The following is a 13,013-nucleotide window of genomic DNA, read 5'->3' as shown; positions in this document are numbered from 1 at the left end:
AGAGCGACGGGAAGGAAGAGAGGGAGGAAGGAAGGAAGAAGGTAGGCAGAAAAGAACGAAGGTGCCTCCCATATTGGTGTAAATGAATGATTAAGAAAAGAAAACTCCCGTTTTCATCCACAGCTTCATTTAATACGAACTGTGCTCATCGTCATTATTTCACTGCTACCTAAATGAATGACACACGTCTTTTTCCATATCACTTAATCATTTCCATCAGGATTTGGCCAAAGGTGCAGTGCCTAAAATTCAGGGGGTTATTTCATAGACTCCTTTATAACAAAAATATCAATATAAAATCACTGATTTTCACCATGGACTTTGGTCTGTGAGCTAAAATCACTGATTTTCTCCATGGACTTTGGTCTGTGAGCTAAAATCACTGATTTTCTCTATGGACTTTGGTCTGTGAGCTAAAATCACTGATTTTCTCTATGGACTTTGGTCTGATCTAAAATCACTGATTTTTCTCTATGGACTTTGGTCTGTGAGCTAAAATCACTGATTTTCTCTATGGACTTTGGTCTGTGAGCTAAAATCACTGATTTTCTCTATGGACTTTGGTCTGTGAGCTAAAATCACTGATTTTCTCTATGGACTTTGGTCTGTGAGCTAAAATCACTGATTTTCTCCGTGGACTTTGGTCTGTGAGCTAACAACACAATTCCTCTTCTTGTGGTTTCTTAGGTACAACATCCAATTTTGACAACAGGGAAATCAAAGTTCAAAGTTCATGCAGGAATAAACCATTTGTGATGGTGCAACATTTGGGAGGACACTCCACCTATAATTGAAACTACAGAAGACGTCAGGTCTGTGAAAAGATTTTTCGTGGTTTATTTTCCTCATCGCTCATCTTCTCAGGACAACAAACTCTATGTCTGCTTTTCCAAATTTGAATCTCAGAATCCAGAACAAGAGTTGACATCGACTACTATCAGAAGATGAATTGTATGTAGCACAGACTCATTTCAAACCGCCAAACCAGTTTTCACCATGTCTCTGAGCAAGACACTGGAGCTGGAGCACTTTGACGAACGCGACAGGGTTCGGCGAGGACGTTCGACCCGGGCCAAGAGAGATGACTCTGCTAGTGGCGGTGGAGGTTCGGGACCAAGCTCCAGAGGCAGCAGCCTGGTCCCTAGCCCAGCTCACAGTGCCAACTGCAGTTACTACCGGACCAGAACGCTGCAGGCACTGACCTCGGAGAAACGTGCCAAGAAGGTGAGATTCTACCGCAACGGAGACCGGTATTTCAAAGGTCTGGTGTACGCCGTCTCCAGCGACCGGTTCCGCTCCTACGATGCACTGCTGATGGAGCTGACACGGTCTTTGTCAGATAACCTACATCTGCCACAGGGAGTGCGAACAATCTATACGATAGATGGTGGCAAAAAGATCAGCAGTATGGACGAGCTGGTGGAAGGTAGGAGCCACAACTGAGGACTTGTACCTTTGAGATATCTTTGAAGTTTGTACCTGAGTTGTCTTCAGAGCAGCTTAGTCATCCTCTTTGAAGAGTTGTCTTCAGAGCAGCTTAGTCATCAAAGAGTGTGTAATTCCATCTGCTATTAAAAAAAGGACATTAGTGTCACTGAGCTGTGTTAAAAATAAAAATTAATCTGAACTAAATGACCAATATCAATATATTTAAAGTGAAAATATTGACTACAGTTCATATTGAAAAAGAAATCTTCTAACTTCATCTTTTGCATATGTTTAAGTTAAGCTAACTCTAGACTGCATAGGAAAGCAACAGATTGCCATGGTGGTGCAGGATCAGCCTTCATGCTAATGTCATAAAATAAAACCATTAGCATGCTAACTCAGGCATCAGAAACACAAAAGTTTAACATTACATTTTTGAAGTAACGTTTATTTCTACTCAATTGCATGTTGAGATAATTTATATTTTTTCTGTTTTGATAAAACAACTTTTTTTATAAAAAGTTGAAACATTTGTGTCCAGCTAAACTCTGCTAACGTCAGTTTAAAATTGCGTTGTGTATTGACAATGATGGTTTGTGCATAATTAGCTAGTTAGCATGTTAAATGAAGAGACGTGTGAAAGAGACTGCACAAAATAAGAAATAGTTTCTGAAAACAAAAAAGCACATTTGCTGACCCATATTAACCTTCACTTCTTATTTTAACGTCTTAACTGTTTTGTCCAAAACTAGCTAAAATGCTAAATTATCAAAGTTCAGTGGAGTAATTGTCATATTAGGAAACCTACTGACTAAATCAAAGTTCTTTTCTTAACCAACTGATTCACCTGACTCAACATATATCACTCATTAGACCAAAATGGACTGGTGTAAAAGAGCCAATTACCAGATGGTGGTCTCCTGCACTGATCCATCAATTATCTAATCTGTTGTCCTTTCACTTCCCCACCGTCTGCATCTCCCTCTGTCCGTCCAAACACGCATGAATTATTAATATCTGGCTCCATCAACAACAGAATATTTAGAGCATAGTCAATATTCAATATGGAGACAACTTCAAAAACACCACAGGGACCCAGACTGAGGGGAGACGATGGCATACACAGATTCATCAAATCACATCAACAGTTTAAATGAATTTCTGACAGAATGTATTCCTTATTTAGGGCAATGGCAAAAACCTGCTGCTGCTGCTGCTCCTTTGTTGATGTCAGAAATAATCTGTCACATTAGATAATAAAGGCTGCCGACAGGAAATGGTTTTGCTCCCATGACTGAAGTCATTTGGCCTCTGAGAAACATCTCTGTTCATCTATATTGATCTGTGACTGGTTCTAATGTCCACTAATGAGCTGGAGCGGCAGGAAGCTGTTCAGATAGAAGCCAAGTGAAAGACAGACGCTAGAGCCTGAAGCCATCGACTGCTAAAACTGACGGCTAATGGCAGCAGAGCGGAACTGGGCCACGAGAACAACAACACCATTTAGTTTACTGTAAAATTCTGAAAAATAATGTAAAAGTATTTTGATACAGCAGCAGGTGATAGGGAGTTAGCCAAGAGAAATAAAAAAACAAATTGGAATGCTAGCTGCAGTAGCTAACAGGAAGTTAACTTCTGAAGAACATGCATAATTGTCAAGAATTTATAATTCTACAGTTAAACTGTAATGATGTAGAGACTGGGAGTTAGCTCAAACATCAGTCAATGCTCAGTCCTTATATGAAGCAGATACAATGTCATGTCTAGAAACAGGAAGTTAGCTAGAACACCTCGATTGTGTCAAACAAAACCAGAGATTGTGCTGTCATTGAATGTGAGCCATTCGCAGTCGACAGGAAGTTAGCCTAAGCTTAGACATGTTGGATGTGTCAACAAATTGTGAAATGATATTCCAATCAGCAGCAACAGGAAGTTATCTTTCATACTTAAAGCTTTAGCGCTAGCTTTTATAATCATGCAAATTCAGCAGCTAAATATTAAAGCTTGTGTAAAGGTTAATCCTGTAGGAAATTTAATTTGATGAAACATGTAGGCTTATATAAAATATTAAAAATGTTATAATTTCTTTTGAAAGAAAGAAAAATTGCTGTTCTTGACTATTTTCCAGGTGAATGCTATGTGTGTGCCTCCAACGAGCCATACAGAAAAGTGGACTACACCAAAATCTCCGTCCCAAGCTGGAAACCGGGGGCCGGGGGCAGTGTCGGCTCCATTCGGTCCACAGTGTCCACAGGTGTGTCTGCGAGCACGGGTGTGAGCAGCAGGGAACGTCCTGAAGGGCGCGAAGGAAGAGATAGCAAAGAATTCATCAAACCCAAGCTGGTGACGGTAATTCGCAGTGGCGTGAAGCCCAGAAAGGCAGTGAGAATCCTGTTGAACAAGAAGACGGCGCATTCTTTTGACCAGGTGCTGGCCGACATCACAGAGGCCATCAAACTGGACTCTGGGGCGGTGAAGAGGTTGTACACCCTGGATGGGAAACAGGTGAGTCCAGAACCAACTTTAAGATATAAACATCCAATCCAGAGATTATTAGAAGGAATAAAAACCCGATTCAGATTTCTGTCTGTGAGAAATGAGGCAGCAGTGATTGTAGTAAATAAAAGTCACAGCTGAATTAGTCCGAGTTTTTATTCTGGTAACACAGACCTGTCACTGTGTTTTTACACACAAACCAAACAGGGTCAGAGTCTGTGTGTGTGTGTGTGTGTGTCACTGGAGAACCTGTCACCATGGTAACCCCACAACCACAGTGTCAGTTTGTGTTTGTGAAGCCACCGTGGTGAAGCTTTGTGTTGCATGAAGTGGCCACACAAACTGGACGTGCACACGCACACACACGCAGGCACACACACCATGAGCAGAGGAAACATGAGCGGAGAGAGAAACCAAGATGAGTGAAATAAAAGATGCAAATCTGATGTGTACTCCTTTGTGTGTGTGTGTGTGTGTTTGCAGCTGACCTGTCTGCAGGATTTCTTCGGCGATGATGATGTCTTCATGGCGTGCGGCCCTGAGAAGTTCCGTTACGCTCAGGATGACTTTGTGCTCACACACGGAGGCAAATCACAGCTTTTTGTCAATGGTGACGAAAAACACACACACACACACACACCCGTGCACACACACACACACACACACAAACGCCGTAATTTACTTTTCTAAATGTTTCTCTCAGAATGCAGATCCAAAACCTCTCGCTCGGCTGCTCCTCAGAAAACTACAACTCCCAAGATTCCTAGCGGTTCCGGCTTTGTCACCTCTTCCTCCTCCAAGAGTTCACCCAAAGGTCCAACTAGGACCAAGTCTCCAGGTCCAGGTGGGAGGAGTCGGAGACTCAGGAGCATGAATGACTGACACTGTGTTTGTACCTCACTACTGATACTACGGTTTACTACGAAACGTGATACAAAACAACAGTGAACTACAATAAAACTGCAGTAACACAATACTAATAAACAACAACGCATCGAGTATGACAAACTAAGGGTGATTTTAATAAATAATTGTACAGTAGTACTACTACATAAATAAAATGTACAGCAGTACTGCATCAGGCTACAGCAAAACCTATAAAAAACCATGATGAAACTACAATATTGCAAACTACAAATTAAATAAAAATAAATTCCACTAAACTATTACAACAATCTAAAGGGAATTTAAAAAGTACCATGAACCACAACTGAACTACAAGAATGTTACGTCAACATAATATCAAATTACACTCTAAAGAAAAAATGACAAAGTAAAACAAACTCAAATGACAACACGGCGTTTCTTACTCCTTTTTTCTGACCAGTCATACTCTAATCTACACGGCATTTCTTACTCCTTTTTTCTGACCAGTCACAAATCCTCTTTCTTTTGTCCTCAGCCAATGAGGTGTCAGCTGGTAGAGCGTCCAGGTCCACCCCGTCCCCCACCAGCCCTGGAAGCAGACGCAGTCTCAAGGTCTCACTGATGAATTTGTTGATTCGATGGTCCATGTGTAGAAAATCAATATTCACTTTGTTTGTTTTCTTTCTCCAGATATCTCCTCGTCGACCGTCGTCCACCGACGTAAACGGGGACACTGAGCAGACAGAGGACGACAAGACAGTGGAAGGTTTGTTTGTTCCTAACCTAAAACCAATCAGAAAGTGCTGTTTGTTACCGGGATGTTGACTGTTGTTTACCATGTGTCATCTTCTGACTCAGTGAATGGAAACCGATCAGTTTCCTCTTCCATCATCAACGACAAATACAAAGTGGGAAAAGTGATCGGAGACGGAAACTTCGCTGTGGTGAAGGAGTGTGTGGAGAGGTGAGCTGGAAAGACACCAAAACCTAAAAACACATGCAAACTATTTTTATATTTAGTTCATATTTAGTTAATGTTACTGTATGGTTTTGGCTAACATTTAGCATTATTGCATTGCTTTCATCAAGCTTCTTGTTTTTTCGAGCAATATTTTAGCTAATTAGGTTAACTTTAAGCAACCTTCTAAAGTGACTAAATCTTGTATTTAATATTGATCAGATTGATTGATGTCGTGTTTTGGTGGACAGGTCAACAGGACAGGAATTTGCTCTGAAAATCATCGACAAAGCTCGATGTTGTGGGAAGGTAACATCCAATAAGAATATTAATCCCACTGTACTGGTCCGTTAGCGTGACGCTAATGAAGACTGGGTGTGTTTTTGTGCACGTGCAGGAGCACTTAATAGAGAACGAGGTGGCTGTGCTGCGGAGGGTTCGACACCCCAGCATCATAGAGTTGATCGAGGTGGACGAGACGCCGACTCAGCTCTTCCTGGTCATGGAGCTGGTCAAGGTGTGCAGTGGTCAGATGGTTTGGTGACGGCCACCTCTTTGCTAGACTTCTTGGTTGTTCACCACATTTTCATTCTGCCTACCTTCTCAAAATCTTCTCTATATCGCTCCACCACTAGGGCGGCGACCTATTTGACGCGATCACCTCCTCCACCAAATACAGTGAGCGCGATGCCAGCGCTATGGTGTTCAACCTGGCAGGAGCCATCAAGTACCTGCATCACATGAACATCGTGCACCGAGACATCAAACCAGAGAACCTGCTGGTACTAACACACACTCCTGTTGAAGGCTGAAGGGACACACACGTTAAACCAATTGTGTTGTTTTGTACATTTGTCATTCAAAATGCTTCCAATTTGCCTCAGTGTCACAAAATGTAAACCTAGCTTCAAGGACAGTCGGGCAGGATGTTTTAGAGCAAATAATAATTCACTAATGGAATCTTCTGATATTCCTAAAAGTTTGCCAAAAATATACGTTGAAGAGCTAAAAAGAAAAGAAAAGTGAAAAGAAAAGAAAGAAAAGAATTGATTAGAAAATAGAAAAATCAAAAAGTCATAGTTAGCCTGTAAGAAAGACTAAGGACTATTCCAAAGAATAGGAAGATGTGATATTCTAGAAAGTTATTCTAGAATATCACTGTGTAATCAAACAAATTATTAAATTAAAGATTAGCCCATGGTTAGAAGTGTTTTTCACACCAGTGTTTCTAGGAGTTGGTCTAAAACAGGGTGCTCTCACAGCTGAGTCAACTTGAACCATGTGTTTACTTGTTTACTGCAGGTATGCGAGTACCCTGATGGCACCAAGTCGTTGAAGTTGGGTGACTTTGGTTTGGCTACGGTGGTGGAAGGGCCGCTGTACACGGTTTGTGGCACGCCTACGTACGTGGCCCCAGAGATCATTGCAGAAACTGGGTGAGGAACCGATTTGTAAACGCTGTTGTCAAAAATTCACTAACTTCAATAACTTACGTGCACTTCCTGTACAGCTACGGCCTGAAGGTGGATATCTGGGCGGCAGGAGTGATCGCCTACATCCTGCTGTGTGGATTTCCTCCTTTTAGAAGGTCAGTGAACACAACCTTTCCCTGGTGGATTCAGGCTGGGATTTGAACCTTTTTCTTGAATGTTTTTGTTCAGATCTCAGCTTGGATATGAACCTGTCTTTAGGGAAACTGTTCAACAAAGAGTTTTGTAAAAGTACAGTTCATTTTCTAAGAGGAGGAGCGACTGTAACAAACCTAACCAATCAGGTTTCAGTGGATCAGTTTGACACTCATCATCCATCAGAGTGTAGGCAGTGAGGTCAGTGACCTCTGAGTGGACTCACTCCTCTTCTTCCCCTGTGACCCTCAGTGAGAACAACGTCCAGGAGGAGCTGTTTGATCAGATCCTCAGGGGGAAGCTGGAGTTCCCATCTCCGGACTGGGACACCATCAGTCTGCCTGCCAAGGTAACCATGGCAACCACATCTCATCACATAGTCAGGCATCCTTAAAAATGATAAGATTTACAGGTAACTCTGCCTTTGTCCCCCAGAAGTCCACAGAGACAGTCAGTGATTGTAGCCCACTGACCAAAGTCCATTCACTGTCAAAGTCAACCCCATAATAAGGAGTTAATGTGTATAACACATCTTTTTAGTTCAATGCACCTGCCTTCTATAATTATGTGTAGGTTAAAGCGTTGTTTCCCAAAGATTGGGTCACGATCCTCAGGTGGGTCGCAAGAGTTTGTTTTTTTTTTGGTCATCTCGCATCATGTTTCCTAGGAGTTTACAATAATGTCTATTGACTTGGGTCACAAAGGTTTAAAGGTTTCTGGGTCCCCAGAAAGAAAGTTTGAGAAGCACTGGGTTAAAGGTGTCATTTTGAGTTGGTAATTGTCACATGACCTGTTTCTTAGATGCTGATTAGTCAGATGCTGCAGGTCAATGTGGAAGCTCGTTTCACTGCCGATGAAGTTCTGTCCCATCCATGGGTGACGGTGAGTGACTGAAGAATTGGAAGTTCAAAAAGCTTGATTAAACTTCTACACTGATGATGGTGATGAATTCCTTCAGGACGAAGCTCCCGTCAACTCAATCACTGTGAGCAACGCCGAAGATCCCGTCGACTCAATCACTGTGAGCAACGCCGAAGAGCAGGACATTGAAGAAGACCTGGATCCGGATGAGGACTCACCCACACTGGAGACCAGGCAGGTTCCTTCACCTGTGGTCTGATCCCTGTTGTCACATCAGCAGTTAGAAGCTGAAGACACCACAGCTTCAGAAATCTGTTCAGATTTTTTTTCTTGCTCCGTTCTTTTTTTTTTTCTTTTTTTTTTTCTTTTTTTTTTATTCATCCATTTCAAAATCTTTAGTCTAATCCAAAACACAGGATTCAGTCACTGCAGGTCAAACAGGTTCGTTTGATTGGTCTACAGAAATACTCCTCATTCAGTGGAGACTGAGAAAAAACACATTCAAGTAACAGTCCATCAGTCTTTACAGTGATTAAAACTAAAGACCACACGGTCTCTAAGAGGGAACAGTTTGACCAACTGAACCCTGAACTCTCATTCAGAACAAAGTAGGACTCATCGACCGGTCATGGTCCTTACGTCTAGGTCAAAGATGGACCTTGGGTCTAAAACCTATTACACACTGAACACAGTCAAGACGGTCCAGTCATCTGCATTTTTAAAGAGATAAAATAACATTGTCCAAGAGCCAGAAATCAGAAAACCACATGAAGTTCTGGTTAAAGTCAAAACCGTCATCCTTCTTCCGTCTTCTTCAATTCTGATTTACTGGAAACTCAAAGCCTTTCCTGGTCTTCTTGGGGTTTGGATTGCCTTCTGGACGTGGCCAGTACTCACGGCCCACAGGAAGAATGCTGCCTTAACAGAAAACCAACCAACTCCTCTACTGTTATCTCCTAGTCTACTGAGGACGTCTTTACTGCTGCTGCTGAACTCTGAAGTATAATGTCTCCTGGACCTCCAACACATGTCCTACTGCTGTTCAAGACAAGTCCTTAAGGACACCATGATGGTGCTACTGGATCGGTTCATCATCCAGAGTTCCACAGAAACAGGACTTTTTAAAAAAATTAATCCAGAACCTCAGGTCTTGAAGGACTCTTGAGGTTCTAGTCCATATATATTTCCATATGGATCACAGGGGTATTTCAGATACAGGACTCCTTTTGGTTCAGGGATGGATTTCTTGGTAGTCCCTGTCCCTCAGAAACCTAGATGTCTTCCATTGATGCTGAGGAACCGTCCCTCACGCCCCAATTCTTCTCCTTCGTCGTCCATCAGTCAAAGATAATGTTCTAGTACTGTGCCTAAGGTGAATGGTTCCTCGAAACACTCAATCTTCAACTCAGTGTTGAACCAAGAATTCAACCTAGAGTGTTGACTTTAACACAAAAGACGCGATTGTGGATTTACGAGATTAGCTAGGTTTAGCCTTAGCACAAGATATGAGGGGAAGCTGAGCACTCTGTGATTTCCACAGTACTTCAAGATCGGAAACACCATTTTCAAAAGTAGATACCCACTCAGTTTAGCTATAGCTAAATGTTCGTCGTCCACATTTAGCTGCTGAATGAGTCTAAACTAAGTAGCTAAAGTGAGCCTAGAAGAAAAGAATATGGTAGAACTACATTTTAAGCTAAAAGTAATGCTTGGCAGCTCGACACGAAATTCCACGGTTTGTTGTGTTAAGGCAGCGGTGTCGTGGCTCCAGATATCCTCCAGACATTAGAGAGAGAACATTTTTTTAGCTAAAGTTGTGGTAAATTATTTCGCTATGGTTTAAAAAAGGTTGCTGGTTAATTTCCTGCACATACAGGGAGATTCTATTAGTGTCCATGACTAGTTTGACTGAGAAGAAAAAAAACAAACAAAATAGATCCAGAATATTTTTTCCCACTAATTGACACCACGTCTACGTTAACTAAGCTAACTCTTGCCTGAATCAAGACCTCCACCTGTAGCTAACGGAGGGAATAACACTGTTGTAAATATTGTGAATATACCGTTTGTCATGTCTGTTTGTGTGAATTTGTTGTGCCGTAGGAAAAGTGTAGTAGACACAAAAAATACACAATCAGTGGAGTTAGGGTTCCTTTTTAGACTTGAAGAATCAAAATAACGAAACAAAAAAAGTTTTCTGCAGAAACGATAAATCTTTTTTTTTCACAGATGGAGGTTTTAGAGGACGTTGACTAACGGTATAAAATGGTTAGAGGGGAATCTTGACTGAACAATGATGGACATTCATTCATTTAGTTTCTTTGAGATAGCAAAAATCATCAACCAATCATATTGCTTCATTTTGCACATCATGTTGTTTGTCTATGCTGAAGACCATCTCCAAAAAAGGCATAAAAAACTGAACGGTTTCTCCATTACGTTTTGTACAGAATTATTTTAAATAAACAGCTGGTGTTGTTGAAGTTAGCCAAGAATTAGCAAAGAGATAGACTTTAAGTAAGTTCAAGGTAACAGTCATTCAGTAGTGAGCTACAGTTAGCTCACAGTGCTGCACATCTGACCAGGTTTGAAGACAACGTCTTTTCAAAGGTAATGAAGAAACAGTTCATGTTTTTACATCTGCAATTTTTGGGTGAGAAGTTTGGGCGGGTGAAAGGGTTGTGTTTTTTTTTTTTTTCAAAAACGTCCTGGCTGTGTTTGTGTTCCTTTTTGTGTATTTTCACATGATGTGCATGTGTGTGTGTGTGTGTAGTGAAAACTGAAGGTCACCTTTTTTAAATACTTGAATTTTTTAATCTTATTTGTCATGGAAATAAATGTGTGATAGTGTAAAATGACCTAAACTGGACCTTCCCATGGCCTTTAACCTTTGACCTGAGACACTGGGCGATAACCACCTGCAGTGTGAGCTGCTGTGACGCCTTTAAAACTGTGGGAAAATGAAGAACAACATGCATTCTGTCACTTTTTAAATCATACGTGTTTGAGAAATGTTTTTCTTACATTCACCAAATTTTGTTCAGCGACTCAAATGGGACTCGAACCTCACTTATCTTTGCCCTACACAGGGTCAGGTCATGATACCAAAGGTTCGCCCTCTTCATCATGTTGCCTTTGTTGTGTAAAATGAACTCTTTGCCCCAGTGGCTCTGCCTTCGATGGTCTACGCTGCTCCCAACCTAGTCGTCTTAAACTCATCCTGCTTTACAACCCAATGGTGCCCACTCACCAGTACATGGTGCCCACTCAGCAGGACATGGTGCCCACTCATCAGTACATGGTGCCCACTCACCAGTACACGGTTCCTAGTCATCTGTACATGGTGCCCACTCATCAGTACATGGTTCCTAGTCATCAGTACATGGTGCCCACTCACCAGTACATACTGACTCACCTCCCATCAGTCACCAAGTACCTATATGCAGCAGCCAGATGATGTAGGTCACACCATGGCCTTTAAAACTACAGACAGCTGCCACTGACGTACGCTCCAGCAGCTTTGGCCCAAACAGCTCCAGGTGAAGGGGTTCTGGTATCTCAGGGTCTGGTGTGGAACCAAAAGAGTGAAAGGTAGGACGGAGAAGGGCATCAGCTGCGCTCTCACTGCTGTGACGACACAGAGGCTAGAGAAGGTTAAACTCTCTTTGTTCCCGACCTCAGCTGAGGTCATGAATGAAAGAACAAGAACACGGACATGGTTAGAGCGACTCAGAGCTGCAGTGAGTGCAGACTGGGCCACTTGTTAAAGCTTCCAGCCCAACGACCTGATTGTGGATAAGAAACTCAGCACTTCTGAAAGGACAGAGTTGGCACCACACTCACTAAAAACTGTGGAACATCAGAACGTCCACACAAAGAAAGGACAGATGTGACAGTGTGATGTGACTCAGTGTGAGTCCTGTAGTCAGATCATTAATCTTTATTTTGAAATGTACTGAATCCAGTGTGTGTGTGTGTGTGTCTGTGATCATGTCACATCAGTTTTTTGTTAAAAACAGTGCAGTAGAGCTAGGTGTGTGACTGAGGCCGGTTCTTCCTTTTAAGGATCCCTTTGAATCAGTTCCATTCACAACACCAATCAATTTGATCTAAACACACGTCAATCCTGGATCTTTGACTTGGCAGCTACAAAACTGTAGACTTCAGCTCAGACTGGATGCTGTGACCTGGGTTGAAACCTGTCTGGTCCTTCTTGGGAAAACTGGTCCTGTTTTGATGCAGAAAGATATGTCAGAACGTGACCGTGTTTGTTAATGGCAATACTGATGTGTGTTAATATGAAACCTTTGTTTGTTTGTTTGTTGCGATAACAGGAAAGAAAGCATTAATGTCAAAATAAAGTGATGCAGGTAAAAAAAATGTTTACAGATGTAGTTTCTTTGACATGAAAAAAGTTAAAAACTGGGAGAAATGTGGAGTTAAAAAAAAACTTTTAAAATAAAAAACCAATGGGTAGAAAACCTAAACCCTGTCTGAATGATGTCCAAGTCTGACAGAAGTTCCAGATCTCTGCCCGTTTTAGACCTGAGGTTTGGGTTACAGAACGACTTTGAGCAAGGGTGCCCCCAGGTGGATGTAAGGAAGTGTAAAGGTCTAAGAAAAAAAACTACACACCACACCACTGCACAACCTCTGCATTTGACCCATCACCACAGTCAGCAGGGGGCAGCAGTGAGTGGGGACAGTGCCATCCTCAGAGCAGCTCAGTGGTAACTTGGCAGCTGGTGGACTCTAACCTGACAGCACACATTCAGCAG

General features: G+C 42.0%; 1 protein-coding gene across 1 annotated transcript; it reads left to right on the top strand.

Annotated features, from left to right (window-relative positions):
- LOC103389145 (serine/threonine-protein kinase DCLK2-like) lies at positions 1-12,927 on the top strand. Its single transcript, XM_017039421.2, has 18 exons — positions 1-41; positions 688-812; positions 907-1,426; positions 3,557-3,933; positions 4,408-4,534; positions 4,628-4,768; positions 5,327-5,403; positions 5,482-5,557; positions 5,650-5,755; positions 6,001-6,058; positions 6,147-6,266; positions 6,385-6,531; positions 7,052-7,185; positions 7,260-7,337; positions 7,627-7,723; positions 8,176-8,256; positions 8,333-8,343; positions 8,377-12,927. Exons 3-18 carry the CDS (start codon positions 997-999, stop codon positions 8,492-8,494), a joined length of 2,178 nt encoding a protein of 725 aa, XP_016894910.1. The 5' UTR covers positions 1-41; positions 688-812; positions 907-996; the 3' UTR covers positions 8,495-12,927.
- The last annotated feature ends 86 nt before the right edge of the window (positions 12,928-13,013 follow it).

This window comes from Cynoglossus semilaevis, chromosome 1, assembly GCF_000523025.1.
Source record: "Cynoglossus semilaevis isolate Cse_v1.0 chromosome 1, Cse_v1.0, whole genome shotgun sequence".
In the NCBI taxonomy this organism is placed as follows: Eukaryota; Metazoa; Chordata; class Actinopteri; order Pleuronectiformes; family Cynoglossidae; genus Cynoglossus; species Cynoglossus semilaevis.
This window is presented reverse-complemented; position numbering and strand designations above follow the sequence as displayed.